The following is a 19318-nucleotide window of genomic DNA, read 5'->3' on the forward strand; positions in this document are numbered from 1 at the left end:
ATTGCCGGATACGTAACTGCGGCAGAACCGAATGGGAAACCGAGGGGTAACTGTGGGGTAATTCAAGGGGTAACTGCAGGGTGACTGCGGCATTAGCGCGGGATGCGGGACCGGAAGACGTGGCGATGACTTTTAGTCCGCAAGGGAAAAAAAATCGCGGGTGGCGAAAGAGCCCACGGAGAGGGGAAAGCGTTTCCCCCACCATCGGCGCGTTGCCACCACCACCGCCCGGCGGTGCGCGCGTTCCTCTCGATCGATATCGACGACCCCGTCGCTATCGACGACCCCGTCGCTATCGACGACCCCGTCGCGTGCGTGGACGACGGCCGCCCTCCGAGCCGTGCACGTCGCGCCCGACGCGTTCGCATCGCGCTCGCGCCCAGCGGAGGCGCTAACGACGGGGACCGTTGGGTTGACCCGTGGAGCCCGATTTGTGGGGATCGCGCTGGCTCGAGGTTCGGGGGTCTCGGGGCGAGTGGCGGCACCGCCACGGCGGGTCGCGGGGACGGGGACGCGATTCGACCGCCCGTTTATTTGTCTCTTTGGCACCTTCAGATATCTCTTCCGTCTCACGAGTAGAACTCTGTTCTCTCCACAAGCCCCAATGTTACGCGACCGTATACTTTGCATGACGTTTGCATGAACTGCAGGTAACTGACTGTCGCACGTGAAACGAGAGGCAAGCATTGCGAGCGCAAGAACACATTAAAGTCTCTGAGCCCCTGTGGCGTCACGTGCCTGGGCTTTACTGTCCTTGGCATTGTTGATCATTATTTTGTTGTTGTTGTTATTGTTGCGCTGTTTGTACATTTGTGTTCTCACCGCTACCCGAAATGTGATATTGGCGTATCGTTGCAAGAATCGTAAAAAGGCAACCGATAAAATTCTCGCTGGACGCGCGCGTCGCGAGCGTGGAGAGGGGATAGATTCCAAACGACGGACTCCGCACGCGTCGGTGTCCCGGCTCTCGTCTGTTCGCTCGCCCCGCGCAAGCAAACCCACACAAAGCCAGCGCGCCTCCGAGCGAGACCCATGAAAAATTCAGCGCTGTGCTTCCTCCGCCGCCGCTTCCTCCGCCACCGTAACGTCACGCTATTGAGCGATCAGGGTGAAACAGGAGGCACCGTGCCCAAGGGCACGCAGTCCCTCAATCTCCATCGATTGATAACTTGTTTATTGCCGTCCCGCGACGGACGACCCTATAATATTTCAAGATTCCATCTGCATTTCTCAAAAGAGTCGGGATCATATGTCTGCGCAGCCGTCGCGGCCGCCGCCACCGCCGCTGCTGCTGCTGTAAATGAGAGAGGCCGAGTCGGTAAAATGGCAGCGGGGAAGGCGTCATCCCGCCCATGAAAATGACTCCTCCAATCCCAGTTTAAACAAAACAAATGGGAGGATTTTGAACCCCACGCTCGGCATCAGAACGATCGAAATCCATCGGTCAAAATCGATCCGCACGCTTGCAGGAGGTGCGCCCAAATCACGCGCCTACGAAATTAATATTCGGAACAAACGTATTCGCTGTCCTTTGTCAATCGACTGGTGGATGAAGGCCTCCCCCGGTGAAAGATCTCACTCGTCAACAACACTAGCTGTGGCCGGGGATCAAACTCAGGTGGCCAGATTCATAGCGCAGTGTACTGTGCCACGGCTCTACCATTATGCAAATCATATGTAAATCATATGCGAGCGGAACCTCTAGGCCAGTGGTTCTTAACCTGGGTTCGATCGAACCCCAGGGGTTCGGTGAGTCGATCTCAGGGGTTCGGCAGAGCCCCCGCCACGGAGGTCCGGACACACTTGAATTATTGTGTAAATTTGTGATGACACACACGGCCCGCTTGGCCATCACTGGCTGCAGATGATCATGCTACACTGCTTGGCCAATCAGCGCTGCGGGGAATTTAGTGCGTACTCAGTAGTCAACGTGTGACTGTTGTTGTCGTACGTCGTGTGATTTCTTTAATATTTTATCCATACTAACTATGTCGGGCAAAAGAAGAAAGTGGTCGGACGAATATGTACAACATGGATTCTCATGTATCACGGAACGTGATGGGAGTGAGCGTCCTATCTGCATGATTTGCAACGCCAAGTTGAGCAACTCTAGTCTTGCACCGGCAAAACTAAAGGAACACTTCTTGAAGCTGCATGGAGACGGGGAATACAAGAACACAACACTTGCTGAATTCAGGGTGAAGAGAGCCAGATTCGATGAAAGGGCCACTCTGCCTGCTCTTGGATTTGTACCTGTTAACAAACCGATCCTGACAGCATCGTACGAAGTTGCTTAGCTGATCGCAAAGCAGGGCAAGCCACACACCATTGGTGAAACACTTGTGAAACCAGCTGCATTAAAGATGGCGAATCTGATACTCGGAACAGCGGCCGAAGGTAAATTATCCCAAATTCCCCTTTCAAATGACACCGTCAGTGACAGAATAGAAGACATGAGTAAAGACATCTTGGCTCAAGTAGTCGCGGATCTGATTTCAAGCCCGGCAAAATTCAGCCTTCAACTCGACGAAACCACAGACGTTTCTGATCTAAGCCAGCTTGCTGTTTTTGTACGCTATGTGAAAGACGACATGATAAAAGAAGAGTTTTTATTTTGTAAGCCTCTTACAACAACAACGAAGGCAGCCGATGTGAAGAAGCTTGTAGATGACTTCTTCAGAGACAACAATCTTTCATGGGATATGGTTTCTGCAGTTTGTACGGACGGAGCTCCAGTCATGCTGGGAAGAAAGTCTGGTTTTGGTGCGCTAGTAAAGGCCGATGCACCACACATCATTGTGACGCATTGTATTCTGCACAGGCATGCGTTGGCAACAAAAACCTTACCTCCAAAAATGGCAGAAGTATTAAAAACTGTGGTGGAATGTGTGAACTATGTGCGAAAAAGTGCTCTGAGGCACCGCATCTTCAGTGAGCTGTGTAAAGAAATGGGCTCTGAATTTGAGGTACTTCTGCTCCATTCTAATATTCGGTGGTTATCCCGGGGACAGGTGCTGAATCGTGTTTTTGCCATGCGTGTGGAATTAGCCCTGTTTTTGCAAGAGCACCAACACTGCCATGCAGATTGCTTCAAAAATCCTGAGTTCATTCTCATTTTAGCGTACATGGCTGATATATTCGCAGCTCTCAATCATCTCAATCAGCAGATGCAGGGTGGTGGAGTCAATATCATGGAAGCCGAAGAACACCTGAAGGCTTTTCAAAAAAAGCTACCGTTATGGAAACGACGAACAGAGAACAATAGCTTCGCAAACTTCCTGCTTCTGGACGACTGTGCAAGTAAGATCGAAGATGTCTGGAATCGGAGATATTTCTGTATCCACGGAACTGAAGCAAACAATTGCCACGCACTTAGATGAGCTTGCAAAGTCTCTCGACGGATATTTCCCTACAAGAGAGTCATATCCAGCATGGGTGAGACAGCCGTTCACGTTTGCTGTTGAAACAGCAGATGTCAATGATGAATTCCTCGACGAAATCATTGAAATTCAGCAGAGCCAGGTTCAACAGCAACTCTTCAGAACAACAACGCTCTCAACGTTTTGGTGTCGACAAATGAACAAGTATCCAGTTATTGCTAAGAAAGCCCTGGATTTTTTTATACCATTTGTTACAACATATCTTTGTGAGCAATCCTTTTCGAGGATGCTGGACATAAAAACGAAGAAAAGGAACAGACTTTGCTGTGAAAATGACATGAGAGTGGCACTTGCCAAGGTGAAGACACGCATATCTGAACTGATCTCTCAAAGGCAACAGGCAACAGCAGAAGTCACATTGATTTACAGGTATGTAATTTGTTGTGAGTTTATGCATTGTGTTGGTTTTATTCTTTGAACAAGGTAATGTTCATGCACGGCTCATTTTGTGTACCAGTAAAAAACATATCTATGTCTTGAATTTGAAAAAAATCACATTTTATTTTTCACTAAAGAGGGGTTCGGTGAATGCGCATATGAAACTGGTGGGGTTCGGTACCTCCAACAAGGTTAAGAACCACTGCTCTAGGCGAACGGAACGAACGAGACAGAACGAGCAACACGTACGGATGAGACAGGCGGCAGTTTTTGTCCCTCCCCCGCACCTCCGATTTGCACGGTTGGCTACGTACGGCGCGAAAGAAATTCGACATACGTACACAGGAGAGGACCGCGCTATCGATTATCATAACTCGTCCAACAGCAGGACGGGTCTCACAATTTACGCACGTAGCGGCCACGAAGACAATTCAACGCACGCGCAACGTACACAATCAACCGCGCGGCACAATCACCGCCGGCGCAGATCGGTGGCAATCCCGCAACCCCCGCGCTCGTTGAGGCCGGAGCGCAAGATTTAAACGAGCCGGGGAAATCAGCGTCGGCGGCAGAGACCGGGGCCGCGCGCCACGCGCACACACACAAAGCTCCCTCCCCTAGGCTCAGTAGCGGAGATCAAGGGCAGGCCCTGCGAGCCGCGCCCCTGGAGAGCGGACGGTGGGGGTGGCGCGGGGTCTCTCTCGTGTTGCCGCGTGATTCCGCGAGTCCGCACGCGCCCATTTACACACTGCCCGACTCCGCACGTCCCTTAGCAGCGATGAGCCGCCACCATTTCTGGCACGGGGTGGTGGAGGGTGGGCCGTGAGGGGGGCGACACGATTCCATGTCAGGATCGATTATTTTTCTTGTATCGTTTCGTACCGTCCGCGTCAATTCGTACTGCCTGCATTCGACATCACCCACACCTCCGATCAGCACGGTTGGCTACGTACGGTGCGAAATAAATTCCACATACATAAGGACATACGTATTAAATTTTGATCTATAGCTTTCGTGACTGCAGGGATTCATATTCTTGGTTCTTTCGGTAAAGTCACGTGACTTTACCGAAAGAACCAAGAATATGACATACGTATTGTTCGTTCCGTTAGCCTAGAAGCATTTGCATGAGGGAACAGTGGTTTGTACCGTGGGTCTCGTGTGCATTGTCCTTGTTTGCGTCGTCTGCTGCAACTGTCCTGGTTTTTTCTTCCCAATCGCCCAAAGGTAGCGTTCGGACATCATTTCCAGGAATAGTCCATTCTTACGCACATCGAGTCAACGCGCATGCCGTTAAAACTGATCGTCTATGTCAAACGGTAAAAGTGGGCGTTGGTCCACCGCTAGTATTAGGCACGCGTGAGACGACCTCATTGTCGATTTAAATCCATTGTGACAATCACGACGCGTTGCACACACACGCTGTATCCCAAATAAATACAGTGCGTGCGTCCACGTGATGCATCCTCACGCGAGCGGTCGACGGAATCGAACCGGCGATCACAAAGCCCAGCTGTGCTGAACACGGACACACCACCGTCACAGCAGTCGAAAAGTTAAACAATTTTTATGTATTTCTCTGGACGTTTCTGTACGCGCGACACACCACCCCCGTTTTTTTTTTCGCGGCTAAATTCCTACGCGGGTCAGCGGCGAATTGTAACAAGAAAGGATTCGGGCAACCTCGCGAGCGAGCGAGCGACGGCAACGTCGCACGGGGCTATGGTGGGCGTGCAAGAGAGGAGCGAGAGCACGAGCAGCCTCTGCGGCCAATGGGCAGTGCCCACGGCCGACGGGCAGTGCCCACGGCCGGCGGGCAGTGCCCACGGCCGACGGGCAGTGCCCACGGCCGACGGGCAGTGCCCACGGCCGACGGGCAGTGCCCACGGCCAACGGGCAGTGCCCACGGCCAACGGGCAGTGCCCACGGACCGGCGGGCAGCGCTCGTTGGGCAGCGCCGTCGGCCGCCGCACGAGCCTCATTATCGGCGCCCAGACGCCCGCCGGGTCCGCCGTGTCCGTTTGAACACCGCGCGCCGCTTTCGAGGAGCCCGCTTAATTCAAAGACGGAAGGCACATCGTTATATCTCGGCTAACAGCTCCGCGTTATCCGCACTTCAAAATGATCGGGGGTTCTAAACGAGAAGAAAGATTTACAATCAATTTTGGGAAATAATGACCGCGTTTAAATAATGTGTGCGCGCGTGCGTGCGTCCGTGCCGCGCGTTCGAGCGGGAATGTGAATCAAATATGCAAATGCCGCGCTGCAAATTATCACTAACGCCGGAGGTCAGATTGAATTTGAACTCGGATTTACGACGTCGAGTTTGCATTTGATCGACTTACTTTATGCTCCATGATTGCGCCGTGGCAAAAAAATAAAAAAAACGGTAAATTACGACGGTTATTGTCCAGTAATGCCTCGTTTTTTTGCCCGACTGCCCTCGCAAAAAGAGTTATTGTACCTCGGTTGGCTACGACACGACAAGTTACACATTGGGATGTGTACACCGCAGTGTGCTCTTTTGTGCCAATAACCAATTTTGAAAATTCGAACACGGAGCAAACTGTCAAGCAGATTCATTGTGGGTGCCTCCATTTTGTTAGGGAATTCAACTTGCACGGAGGCATGCAATGGCATAAACGTACGCTCGCACCGACTCGCTCGCCTATCACAATGGTACGCTGAAAGGGTTCGGGAAAAAATGACTGGACAATATTGTGAAAAAAAAGCCATGGTCAATCCACTGCTGGATGAAGGCTTCCCCAAGACGCCGCCATCTCCCGCGATCAAGCGATGTTTAAAACGCTTTCCTGAAAGCATTTCATTTGCAATCTTGGTAACAACAACAACAACAAAAAATATCTAAAATTATATCCACATCAGTGAGCTGTGCTGCGAGTTTCATCACGGACGGTTTTGGGATTTTATAGTTTTTTTTCTTCGTAAAAACGTGCAAAATGTCCTCAGAAAGACAGGCCGATGGACAGATATTTTCTGAACACTGCAATAAGTAGCCCTTAATAACACCGTAAGCTGCGTTTCCCAAACTACACGCCGCACGCTGGCCCGAGTTTAAGTCAACATGGTCCACGGCAGCTTCCCGCCATGGGTGTCAGACCGGCAGAGGAAAACAATAAGGCGAACGCGAGCGTGTGATCGATAAACGCGAGATTCTCTGCAAGGACTGCAAATAATGGTTTTAGCCAGGCGGCGGTGGCTACAGACGCAGCCTGTCATGCAGCGCCGTGGAGGCAGTGAGGGTTGGTGGATCGCACAAACGTTTCGAAATACCCTTCCCTTGGGTGTCGAGGTGCCATACCCTGGCTGATCACGAGAAGACGGTGCAGTGCGGACTAATATAATCTGTGCCTTTTGTATGGGATTATAGTGTTGCCCCCTCATGCACATGGATTTTCTCCAGGTGCCTCCTGTTAATTCCTGCATGTGTAATCACGACTTGACGCACTTCTCTTGAGATGGCACTTTATTGAAGACGCGTTCACTTGACATCAGGCGGAGATCCCACTGCAACAGCCCAGAGTCTCCCACGTATCTCCCTTATATACCAACACGAGGCCACTGACTCCTTCTAGATCATTCTCGCTGACTCTGGATGCTCGCTTTACCGGCAGACTCCACCGTCCTCTTCCGTCACTTGACCACGCTTCCCTTATCAAACATTCCCGTAGCCATCAGTCCTGTCGCACCGATTCCCCTATCATTACTTTCCGTAGCCATTAATCCCCTCACACCGCATGCAGGCACTATTGTCATTACACATGTATGAGCCAAGAATGTCTGTTTGTGTGTAACGCGTGTGACGTCACTCCACATGCCCCCCCCCACCCCGTCATTAATATTAATGAGCGGGTGGATTTTTACACTCACTCACAAGGTCGAGCGGAAATAAACATTTTTTTTTGCAAATTCGCTTTAAGTTTGACGTTTCTTTATTAAGAGTTAATCTAATAAATTATTATACGCAACAAATGTATTTCTTCAGCACTTGAGACAAAAGGTAAGTCTAATTTATGCTTCTGCATTATGGTAAAATAGACATTTCTCGGTGATTTTCCAGATATTTATATCGAATTCCAATTGATTTCAACCCCAGTGACCGAAATCAGAAGAGAATAAAGTATCAGAGCAGTGAATTTGAACAAATTGAAGGTCAATTATATACAGAACTACAGTGACATAAAGTGAGGTGTTTGATGACATACTTTCGTGCAAGATTCACTGCCATTAAATTTACACAAGATACAATTATTACTCTGCTCAATTTTTTCGTAAATATTACAGCTTCCGTCCGAGGACAGGCAAACACGCTCGTGTGAAATACTCATGGAATTGGCTGGTAACATCTTAATATGTAGAGGACTGCACAGCTTGGGCAATTGGCACAGGCACACCGCCTGGCTGGCTAGATACTTGCCAGTGGTTCCTCAGCAACTGTGTGAAATGCAATTTGCACGAACGACATGATATACAACTAAAATATTACAACACCAATAAAGCCATTCGCACACAACACCACGAGTTAATAAAGTGATAACTAAAAACCACGCCACACCGTGCGGCGTGTTTAAACAATCATACAGGATTATTTTAAAAACAACACCTCTCAGTGCTTGCCCAATCAGCCAGTCTTAAACTCTGCTGCCAAGCCCCAAGATTCCAGAAAATAAACTGAACAGCGCAGTGATGAGAATAATTATTTGTGAGGGTGCTAAAATAACTCATAGAAGAAAAAACAATTGTGGAAGACGAGCTGGCAGTCCAGTCAATTACACACCGGGGGTTTCACCACACCGGGGGGCTCACCACACCAGGGGGCTCACCACACCGGGGGTTTCACCACACCGGGGGGCTCACCACACCGGGGGGCTCACCACACCAGGGGGGCTCACCACACTGGGGGTTTCACCACACCGGGGGGCTCACCACACCGGGGGTTTCACCACACCGGGGGGCTCACCACACCGGGGTGCTCACCACACCGGGGTGCTCACCACACCAGGGGGGCTCACCACACCAGGGGGGCTCACCACACCAGGGGGGCTCACCACACCAGGGGGCTTCACCACACCAGGGGGCTCACCACACCGGGGGTTTCACCACACCGGGGGGCTCACCACACCGGGGTGCTCACCACACCGGGGTGCTCACCACACTGGCCATCTATCCAAAACGTATGGACGGAGAGACAGATGCATCGACTTGCCTTTCAGGTATAGCAAATTAAGAGGCGATCTGCTTCCTCAATAACAGAATGAAATTCGACGCACGGCCATCGCGTTTAAAATTCAGACGTGACACTGACTGAGGCAACGAAGCCTCACAAGTGTTTCTCGAAACACGATGTGGGCAGCGGACATTCACACCAGACGCTGCTGCGCTCATTTCTATCCGAAGCTGAAACGCGCACAAGCCCACGTCAGCTACGAAGCAAGATTGCGTTTGCACGCTGGGCAAATTAAAGTGAACTTGCATCCGCACGGACGCGGCCGATCTGCGGGTGCACAGGATAACTCACGAGACAAGCGCCATCCTCTTATCTGGCCAAGGCAAACTGGGGACACATCTCACCAGCGTTGAAGCAAAGTTCACTGCCAAGGGCCGAATGGGCCAGGCCCACTCACACGTGAAGGGACTGCTATCACGACCGTGCTGTTTTTCAACCGCTGTGTAATGATTTGCAAACAGGGTGGTGGGGTTCATGGGGGGGCAGGTGACACTTAAACGAACTCTGGAAATAACAAACGTTGCCCGAGGGGGAACTCATTTGAGTTCGGTTCGCGATGCGATGAAAATGGCCCAACGTTGTTAGATGAGTGCACAATTTGTGTTCCTTCTGGCTGAATAATGGCCATTTATTCGAGCTGAAAGGGTTCGTGGGAAAAAAAGGCCTGGACAATATTGAAAAAGTTATACCAAAAAAATGTTGTGTTTATGTGAATATTTGTTTATTTACTTGTTAAGAAAAACCTCGCCGAGTTGCAGGCAGGGTTGCCACTGCTGAGGTACAAAAATTTGGGACATTATGGGAAGGCGAACATCTCACGTGACCGAATGGGCCAGAACTCCAAGTAAATGCATTGTCTTGAGTGTTGCCTATTACTTAAAAAAAATATATTAAGCAATTTACAAAATAAGGGACTTTTAATGTTCTGGGATGATTGCCAGATTCATCCAGGGTAGCAGAAGCCTCACAACTGGTGAACAATCCTGGGAAAGTCAGGGCAGGTTGCAAACCCCAAGTTTCAAGACTGCTCGTCAGCTGCTTCTTGGAATGAGACGTGTCGCTAATTCCTTCCAGAGAGTGCATTGCAAGTTTATAAAATATATATATATAAAAATACAAAATATGTGCTTATAACACAGTGATTAGGAAAGGGCAAATGAAAAGCTTCCCGCTCGGACGCCCTGGAGCCAAGCAGCCCAACTGCGTGTGATTTGACCATACTTCACCGCGATGGTCAATGCAGGTTTGTTGTGAAGGATGGCGGGCAGCAAAGGAGCGGCACGTGAGAGGATAGTACAGTAAAGCAAAGCATTGGCGCAGGTTGGCTACGTACGGTGCGAAAGAAGTTCAACAAACATTAACCTGTATTGGATTAAAAGAAACACTATCGATGCGAAAGTTAACAGTGAGAAAATGTCAATGGTTTAAATTAATTACTGAGTAAAGCGCTATTAACATTCCTGGAACTCTTAAGCCTTTCAACATTATTGCATGATTGACGCATTTACGGATTAACTGAAAACTACATCGAACCAAATCCAAAAAGTATTTTACCAAGTCATTCAACGACAAATACACATCAAGTGTTGAACGTCATGGCGTGCTTATGACCATGTGCAACGACAGTCCTGAGCCAGTGCTGGAAAGTCCACATTCCTAGGGCAGGGACCAGTACAGCATATTCACAGATTCAGCACTCCTAAGGTCTCATAACGGAGTACAGTAACTGATGCAAAGGCGCACAACACACATTTATACTGAACCCAGACCACACAATCGTCTGGGGGAATATAACACGAATGATTATGAAACGTTAATTGTTCACCGATTGATTCGGGTGACCCCTGCAGCCACTAGAGGCGCTACCATTCACGAGAATACAAGGTCAGTCTTGACTTACAGCTTTCGTGACTGCAGGAATTCATTTTCTTTGGGTCTTTCGGTAAAGTCACGTAGGTAGGTTTGTTCTTTTTATTTGAACCTATCGAGGTGACTTTACCGAAAGACCCAAAGAATATGAAAACGAAACAATGATGCTTTACACCTTTACTGACAAACCACACGTGTGTGTGTGTGTGTCCTCTCTCATGCCACGCAATGTTAGGGGCCGTCCATAAATGACGTCACGCGATTTGACGATTTTTGACCCCCCCCATTCACACGGCGTCACAAAAAGCCAGACCCCCCCCTCCAATATGACGTCACAAAGCTCTGCCCCCCCCCCAAAATAAAACATGCTTCAAATCGCTTTAAACTATTGTCATTGTAGTGCGTATTTAATGTGGCGCTGCACTCTGATGTTGTAGGAGAAGACATTTATTAAACAGTCTATTCAATTAAGTAGAACGTGTTGTCTATATTTATTTAAAGTTATAACATTTTGATGTGACGTCACATTTCTCAAACCCCCCCCATCGTCACACATCGTCACAAATGTCTGACCCCCCCCCCCCCCCCAGGTGCGTGACGCCCTAAGGCCGCTGACCCTGGCCTTCGAGACCGTGCCTGCCCCGTGTGTGTGTGGTGTGTGTGTGTGGTGTGTGTGTGTGGTGAGTCCGTGTGTGTGGTGAGTCCGTGTGTGTGGTGTGTGTGTGTGGTGTGTGTGTGTGGTGAGTCCGTGTGTGTGGTGTGTGTGTGTGTGGTGTGTGTGTGTGGTGTGTGTGTGGTGTGTGTGTGTGGTGTGTGTGTGGTGTGTGTGTGGTGTGTGTGTGTGGTGTGTGTGTGTGGTGTGTGTGTGTGGTGAGTCCGTGTGTGTGGTGAGTCCGTGTGTGTGGTGAGTCCGTGTGTGTGGTGAGTCCGTGTGTGTGCGGTGTGTTGTGTGTGGTGAGTCCCTGTGTGTGTGGTGAGTCCGTGTGTGTGGTGAGTCCGTGTGTGTGGTGTGTGTGTGTGGTGTGTGTGTGTGGTGAGTCCGTGTGTGTGGTGTGTGTGTGGTGAGTCCGTGTGTGTGTGTGGTGAGTCCGTGTGTGTGTGTGGTGAGTCCGTGTGTGTGTGTGTGGTGAGTCCGTGTGTGTGTGTGGTGTGTACGTGTGTGTGTGGTGTGTGTGTATGTGGTGTGTATGTTGTGTGTCTGTGTGTGTGGTCTGTGTGTGTGTGGTGAGTCCGTGTGTGTGTGTGGTGAGTCCGTGCGTGTGTGTGGTTTGTGTGTATGTGGTGCGTCTGTGTGTGTGGTGTGTGGTGAGTCCGTGTGTGTGGTGAGTGTGTGTGTGGTGAGTCCGTTTGTGTGTGGTGAGTCCGTGTGTGTGGTGTGTGTGTGGTGAGTCCGTGTGTGTGTGATGTGTGTGTGTGGTGAGTCCGTGTGTGTGTGTGGTGAGTCCGTGTGTGTGTGTGTGTGGTGAGTCCGTGTGTGTGTGTGGTGAGTCCGTGTGTGTGTGTGGTGAGTCCATGTGTGTGTGTGTGTGGTGAGTCCGTGTGTGTGTGGTGAGTCCGTGTGTGTGGTGTGTGTGGTGAGTCCGTGTGTGTGGTGAGTCCGTGTGTGTGGTGAGTCCGTGTGTGTGTGGTGAGTCCGTGTGTGTGTGGTGAGTCCGTGTGTGTGTGTGGTGAGTCCGTGTGTGTGGTGTGTGTGTGGTGTGTGTGTGGTGAGTCCGTGTGTGTGTGTGGTGTGTGTGTATGTGGTGTGTCTGTGTGTCTGGTGTGTCCGAGGTGGTGTGTCCGAGGGGGTGTAGGGCTGGTACCGGACACCGCCATGCGCTCCACGGAGCCGGGCAGGGCGCGGTCCGGGGAGACCATCGCGACCCGGGACGAGCTGTCTCCCATGGTGGCGAGGACTCGAGACAAAGACAGAGACAAGGAGAGCGACAGAGGCCAGAGCCGAGACAGACGCGGGCAGGTGGACAGCATGCGTAACGCCGAGACGCGCGGAGACACGGGAGAGAAGCGAGGGTTGTGTGGGAGACGCACGGGGAAACACACGGAGACAGGGAGCGACACGGAAACACGTGGGGGAAATACGGAGACGAGGATTTAGACACGGGGGAGACAACAAAAACACTCAAGACACGCAGAGAATCGCAAAGACGGATCGAGACACTCAGGGCCCGAAACAAGTACAGAGACAGAGCCACGTTAAGACAGAGACATGCGGAGAGACAGGGACACGGGGAGAGACGTGGAAACACGAGGAGAGACACGTGGAGAGACAGGGACACGCAGAAAGACACGGTGAGACACGCTGAGACACACCGAGACACGCGGAGACACACCGAGACACGCGGGGCCCGCGGCTCCAGCTAATACAGTGCAGCGCTATACACAACACGCGGCGTAACGGACCCGGAAACACGTGCACACGCACTGTAGACCACGTGTGCTCCCACGTGCACACGCACTGTAGACCACGTGTGCTCCCACGTGTGTATACACGCACACAGACCACGTGTGCTCCAACGTCCACACGCACACAGACCACGTGTGCTCCCACGTGTGTGCACACACAGACCACGTGTGCTCCCACGTGTGTGCACACACAGACCACGTGTGCTCCCGCGTACACACAGACCACGTGTGCTCCCACGTGTACACACACAGACCACGTGTGCTCCAACGTACACACACAGAGACCACGTGTACTCCCATGTACACACACATACCACGTGTGCTCCACGTACACACACACACACCACGCGTGCTCCCACGTACACACAGAAACCACGTGTGCTCCCACGTGTACACACACACCACGTGTGCTCCTACGTACACACCACGTGTGCTCCCACGTACACAGACCACGTGTGGTTCACGTGCACACACAGACCACGTGTGCTCCCATGTGCACACACACAAACCACGTGTGCTCCCACGTACACACACAGACCACGTGTGCTCCAACGTACACACACAGACCACGTGTGCTCCCACGTACACACAGACCACGTGTGCTCCCACGTACACACACACAGACCACGTGTGCTCCCACGTACACTCACACGGACCGTGTGTACTCACACAGACCACGTGTACTGTCACGTGTACTCACGCGGGCTATATGTACTCACGAATTCCTGTACAACTACTCAAAGAGACTGCGTGTACTCATACATACCAACAGAGCACGTATACTCACCACGTGTACTCGCATAGGACCCTGTGTACGCCGCTCACGTGTACTCTCGCAGACTGCACGAACTGTCACGTGTACAGCATTCAAACAGATCACGTGTGTTTCCGTGTGCTTCCACGCGTAATATAATTCACGTACCCAACTGTGATGTGATCACGTGTGCTCAAACATCGTGTAACGTTCTCCGGTAGCTGCGTGTACGTGCGTGCATGTGACATGTAGTGGGGAGCTGAAGTGTAGCAGCAGTTGACGCGTTCAAGGCCAACACCTGTGACAATAAACTGAACATTTGAAAGAAGTGGCGGTTCGCATTTATTTATTTTTAAATATAAACCATTTCAGGTCTTAATTGATTGTTCACGCTTACGGTGGCTTTCAGACAGCATACATTAAATTTTCGTCTCCCCCCTCCTCTTTTCAGAACATAGATGGACTCGTCCTTCTAAACAAACTGTCAAATCGCTATCCGTGGTGCCAACGGTTCAAATAAATAAATACAAACCGCCACTTCTTTCAAATGTTTCTTGCCGTTGGTTTTTCACACCTGATGATGACCGTTTGTGTTATGGTCGAAACGTCGTGAGAATTTTTATTGTTTTATATATTTTTTATTATTTTATTGTTTCCCTTCAACGTGACTTTACCGAAAGAGCTAAGAATATGAATTACTGCAGTCACGAAAGCTTTAAATCAAAATTAACTGAACAATTTAATGGGCCTCCCCTAGGTCGACTGAGCCTCAAATGAGTACCTGGTGCGGTGTGTAAAAAAACATCTCCACTTGGGAGACAAAGGCGGCCCGGCGTAGTGCTGGCCACCCACCCCCATGTGCACCCTGATGGCCTTCATAGGTGCTCGCTAACAGCACTTAGCCAAAACGTCTGTGAAGGCTATATGGGAGTTCTATGTCCAATGCGTCTTTCTTTACAACTAGATCATTTGCCCGTCCTAGGACGGAAGCTGCAATATTTTACACGAGTATAATACTTGTGTAAATTTAATGACAGTGAATCTTGCACGAAACTACGTCATAAAACACTTCACTTCATGTCACTGTAGCACTGTATATAACTGACCTTCAATTTGTTCAAATTCACTGCTCTGAGACTTTATTCTCTTCTGCTTTAGATTGCTGGGGTTGAAATGCATTGGAATTCGATCAAATATCTGGAAAATCACTGTGAAATGTCTATTTAACCATAATGTAGAAACATAAATTAGACTTACCTTTTGTCTCAAGTGCTGACGAAATAAATAAAGACACCAAATCCGCTTTGTTGCTGCGTATAATAATTTATTAGATTCACTTTCAACAAAGAAACGTCAAAGTTAAAGCGAATTTGCGAAAAATAACAAATTAATTCCGCTCGACCTTCTTCTGTGTGAGTGTAAAAATGGACCCGCTCATGAATATTAATGACGAGGGGGTGCGACATGTGGAGTGACGTCTTGCAATATTGCTAAAACGGGAATTGTTGACTGGCTAATTGAAGGCTGTAGCCGCATTCCCAATCGCGCTATTAATAACCGCGCAGCTCACTTTTCTACGTTCTTAAGCACTGCTGCAGAGTTGGAACACCACAACTGAACCTGGCATGCAACTGCGACTCACAGGCGATCGATCCCTGATCGCTTACACGGCCAGAAATAATCTCCGGGTCGTGCCCTGAGATGACCGGACACTGCTCTTTCAAGAATAGGCGACTGGCCAATACTGGCGTAGCGTGGTCGGCATGGGCGCTGATGCGAGGGATGAACCCACGACCTCCTGTATACCAGGCGAGGTAGTTAACATCTCGTCACCGTGGCGTTCAACATTGAGCGTCCCCTGTTCAATTCCGACCCCCCCCCCTCCGACACCCCCCCCCCCCCTCGGGACCATGGCCCGCGTGCAGTTGCACCGCCTGCACACTCAACAAATAATCCTCGTGTTGCCACCTGTCCTACATTTCCCAGGCTCGTCCTGTCGGTTGAGATAGTAGCTGAACCCTGGGGAGATTCGTAAGTATTCCCGGATCATTTGTCAGTTGCTTCATAATAATAATGCAACACTCCGGACAACGCATTTCAGCTATCCCCACTCTCTCGGTATTGTGAGACGATCTTTTTCGCATTATGTCCCGGCTTTTACTATTATTACAATTTTTATTTTTACCAGGTTAAGGCCCATTGAGCTCTGAAGCTCTTTTTCAGACGCGACCTGACCACGAAATGATAGCCCAATGGAAGTGGCTTATCAGGTGGCAATTTAGAGCAGCCAAATAGTCCCTTCGACAACCTTTCCTGGTGCAGGACCCCGGTGCAGTTGCACCGCCTGCGCACCGTGTGAGCTACCCCATTGGCGGGGTGGGAATCGCGCGGCCACGCTGCGCCACCGCTGCCCCTCGTGATGGCACCTCGAGAATGTGCATTTGCAGATAACCCCCCCAAAAAATGGCATTAAATATGCATGTTGCGATTGAGGAATCGTTATTGCTTCGCGTGAATTATTTATATGGATTTACAGTAGCAGATCACGCCGGAACGTGGCCGGGGGAGGTCGGGTTTTGTTTATTTATTTGTTCCCCATTTACACATAAATTGAAATCGTCGCGGCGCGAGGCTTTTGTCACTCGCCGGCCACCGCATGCGGCTACCACCAACCACAGAATGACGTCGGCGTAACCGACCGTCATGCCTCCGTCCTCACCACGCATTCACCCCCCAGGCCAGCAGCCGTATAGTCTGCATGCAGGGAATGATCGTCATCTCTCGTGTTGTTACAAATCCGCCAACATCCCCAGTTCCACAGCGAGTGGGATGCGCGATATCGTACGCTGCCTTGTTTTGCAAAGATTGTATCGACTCTTATTCCTCACTCTAGATGCACTATTTTGCAATATCTGAATATTTAATTTATAATTATAATTAAGTAATGTATTGTAAGTAATGTATTGTGTTTTTAATTTGTTGACTTTTTTCATTGCTGTATTTGATGTATTTAGAATTTGTATGCAGCCTGTCGCAAACGTTGTGTTTAGAATTTAACATTTTTTTGTTTCGTTGATGAAACCCGATTCAAGAGCTTCTTAGCTCACAGGGCAATTCTGAATAATATGTTCAACCAAATACAATGAGTGAATGGCAGCCAGCCATCAGAAACAAAGCTACCTCTTTTGCGATACACGTCTTATCAAACTTCCAAAGCATTGCCAAGTCTGGCATAAGAACGTTGAATTAGCACCGCTGTTTAAGGCTTGTCAACGGAGGTGAGAATTACTCTTGAGTTATTTTTTTGGCAGGAACTATTCGTGGAGATTACTCATTGGTTTTTTCGGTAAAGTCACGTATACTTTTTGGTTCTATTGGGTAAAGTCACGTAGGTAAAAATAAAATAACAAAAATCACGACGTTTCGGCCACAACACAAGCGGCCTTCATCAGGTGAAGGGACGAGACTGTCTGGAGGACAGCGCTGGAGTGAAAAAAAGCCACGCTTAGATCACGACCTTTAAGCTGTGTGAGAAGAAAACAAAGCGCCTTGACAAAGGAATTAGCATATAATTTAGCATTGAAATGGCTCATTGAAATAGCTAAGTTAAAGTATACACATCCGCAGAGGCACCCCTTGACAAAGGGATTAGCATAGAATTTAGCATTGAAATAGCTGAGTGATTAGCTTGTAACTGGTCACAGAAATAGCTATGTTAAAGTCAGAGCATATACATTCACCGAGGCACCTAGTACAAATCAAACAGGAGAATTTAGCGAAACACAACCACGCTCAGACCGCAGACCTTTAAACTGTGTGTGAGCAAACAAGTTATCCTGACAAAGAAATTAGCATAAAAATTAGCATTTGATTGGCCGATTTTAGAAAACAGGTGGTGTACGTGCCGGTGGACTTGCCGTTTGGCGCGGGGGGGGGGGGGGGGGAGTTTACCTATTGATGGTGTGAAAAGGGAATTTATAAGAGCTGCGAAAGTTTGGGGTACCACTACTTGAAAAATATACTGTACCATTGAAATTAGTTTAATGTTTAGTTCGATTTAGAACATCTTTCCAATGGTTGCTTTATTTGAAACCATCTTCTCGGTTGAAATTGTGTCTGTGTTTGTAGATCTGAATTGCCTCGTGAACAAATCTCTGATAAAAACCCGTGGGTTTGCAAAGAACCTTGGTATTGGAAAAAATTATATCGTGATCACCCACAGCGTTGTAACAGTGATCAGCCACGGCAGAAGAATTCGTTTTGCCGTGTTTCAAATCTGATTTGTGCTCGCGAATTCGGTCAGAGACATGTCGCTTTGTCTCCCCGATATAGCAATCACCGCAGGTACAACTCCATTCGGGGAGACAAAGCGACATGTCTCTGACCGAATTCGCGAGCACAAATCAAATTTGAAACACGGCAAAACGAATTCTTCTGCCGTGGCTGATCACTGTTACAACGCTGTGGGTGATCACGATATAATTTTCTCCGATACCAAGGTTCTTTGCAAACCCACGGGTTTTTATCAGAGATTTGTTCACGAGGCAATTCAGATCTACAAACACAGACACAATTTCAACCGAGAAGATGGTTTCAAATTAAGCAACCATTGGAAAGATGTTCTAAATCGAACTAAACATTAAACTAATTTCAATGGTACAGTATATTTTTCAAGTAGTGGTACCCCAAACTTTCGCAGCTCTTATAAATTCCCTTTTCACACCATCAATAGGTAAACTCCCCCCCCCCCACGCCAAACGGCAAGTCCACCAGCACGTACACCACCTCTTTTCTAAAATCGGCCAATCAAATGCTAATTTTTATGCTAATTTCTTTGTCAGGATACCTTGTTTGCTCGCACACAGTTTAAAGGTCTGCGGTCTGAGCGTGGTTGTGTTTCGCTAAATTCTCCTGTTTGATTTGTACTAGGTGCCTCGGTGAATGTATATGCTCTGACTTTAACATAGCTATTTCTGTGACCAGTTACAAGCTAATCACTCAGCTATTTCAATGCTAAATTCTATGCTAATTCCTTTGACAAGGGGTGCCTCTGTGGATGTGTATACTTTAACTTAGCTATTTCAATGAGCCATTTCAATGCTAAATTATATGCTAATTCCTTTGTCAAGGCGCTTTGTTTTCTTCTCACACAGCTTAAAGGTCGTGATCTGAGCGTGGCTTTTTTTCACTCCAGCGCTGTCCTCCAGACAGTCTCGTCCCTTCACC

The 19318-nt window shown here is 49.1% G+C and overlaps 1 protein-coding gene across 2 annotated transcripts in view; it reads right to left on the reverse strand.

The window, feature by feature from the left end:
- Positions 1–13404, reverse strand: part of MSRA (methionine sulfoxide reductase A) — a 108499-nt gene extending 95095 nt beyond the window's left edge. Inside the window, exon 1 of one of the 2 annotated variants that reach the window (XM_076072297.1) lies at positions 12738–13404. In XM_076072297.1, coding sequence (XP_075928412.1) covers positions 12738–12903 — 166 coding nt within the window. In that variant the 5' untranslated portion in view covers positions 12904–13404. The remainder of the gene's footprint in view (positions 1–12737) is intronic. The other variant, XM_076072294.1, reaches the window with a different exon arrangement.
- Positions 13405–19318: the final 5914 nt, after the last annotated feature.

Source organism: Petromyzon marinus, chromosome 3 (assembly GCF_048934315.1).
Source record: "Petromyzon marinus isolate PM22_M1 ecotype Great Lakes invasive population chromosome 3, UKy_Petmar_22M1.pri1.0, whole genome shotgun sequence".
Taxonomy (NCBI): Eukaryota; Metazoa; Chordata; class Hyperoartia; order Petromyzontiformes; family Petromyzontidae; genus Petromyzon; species Petromyzon marinus.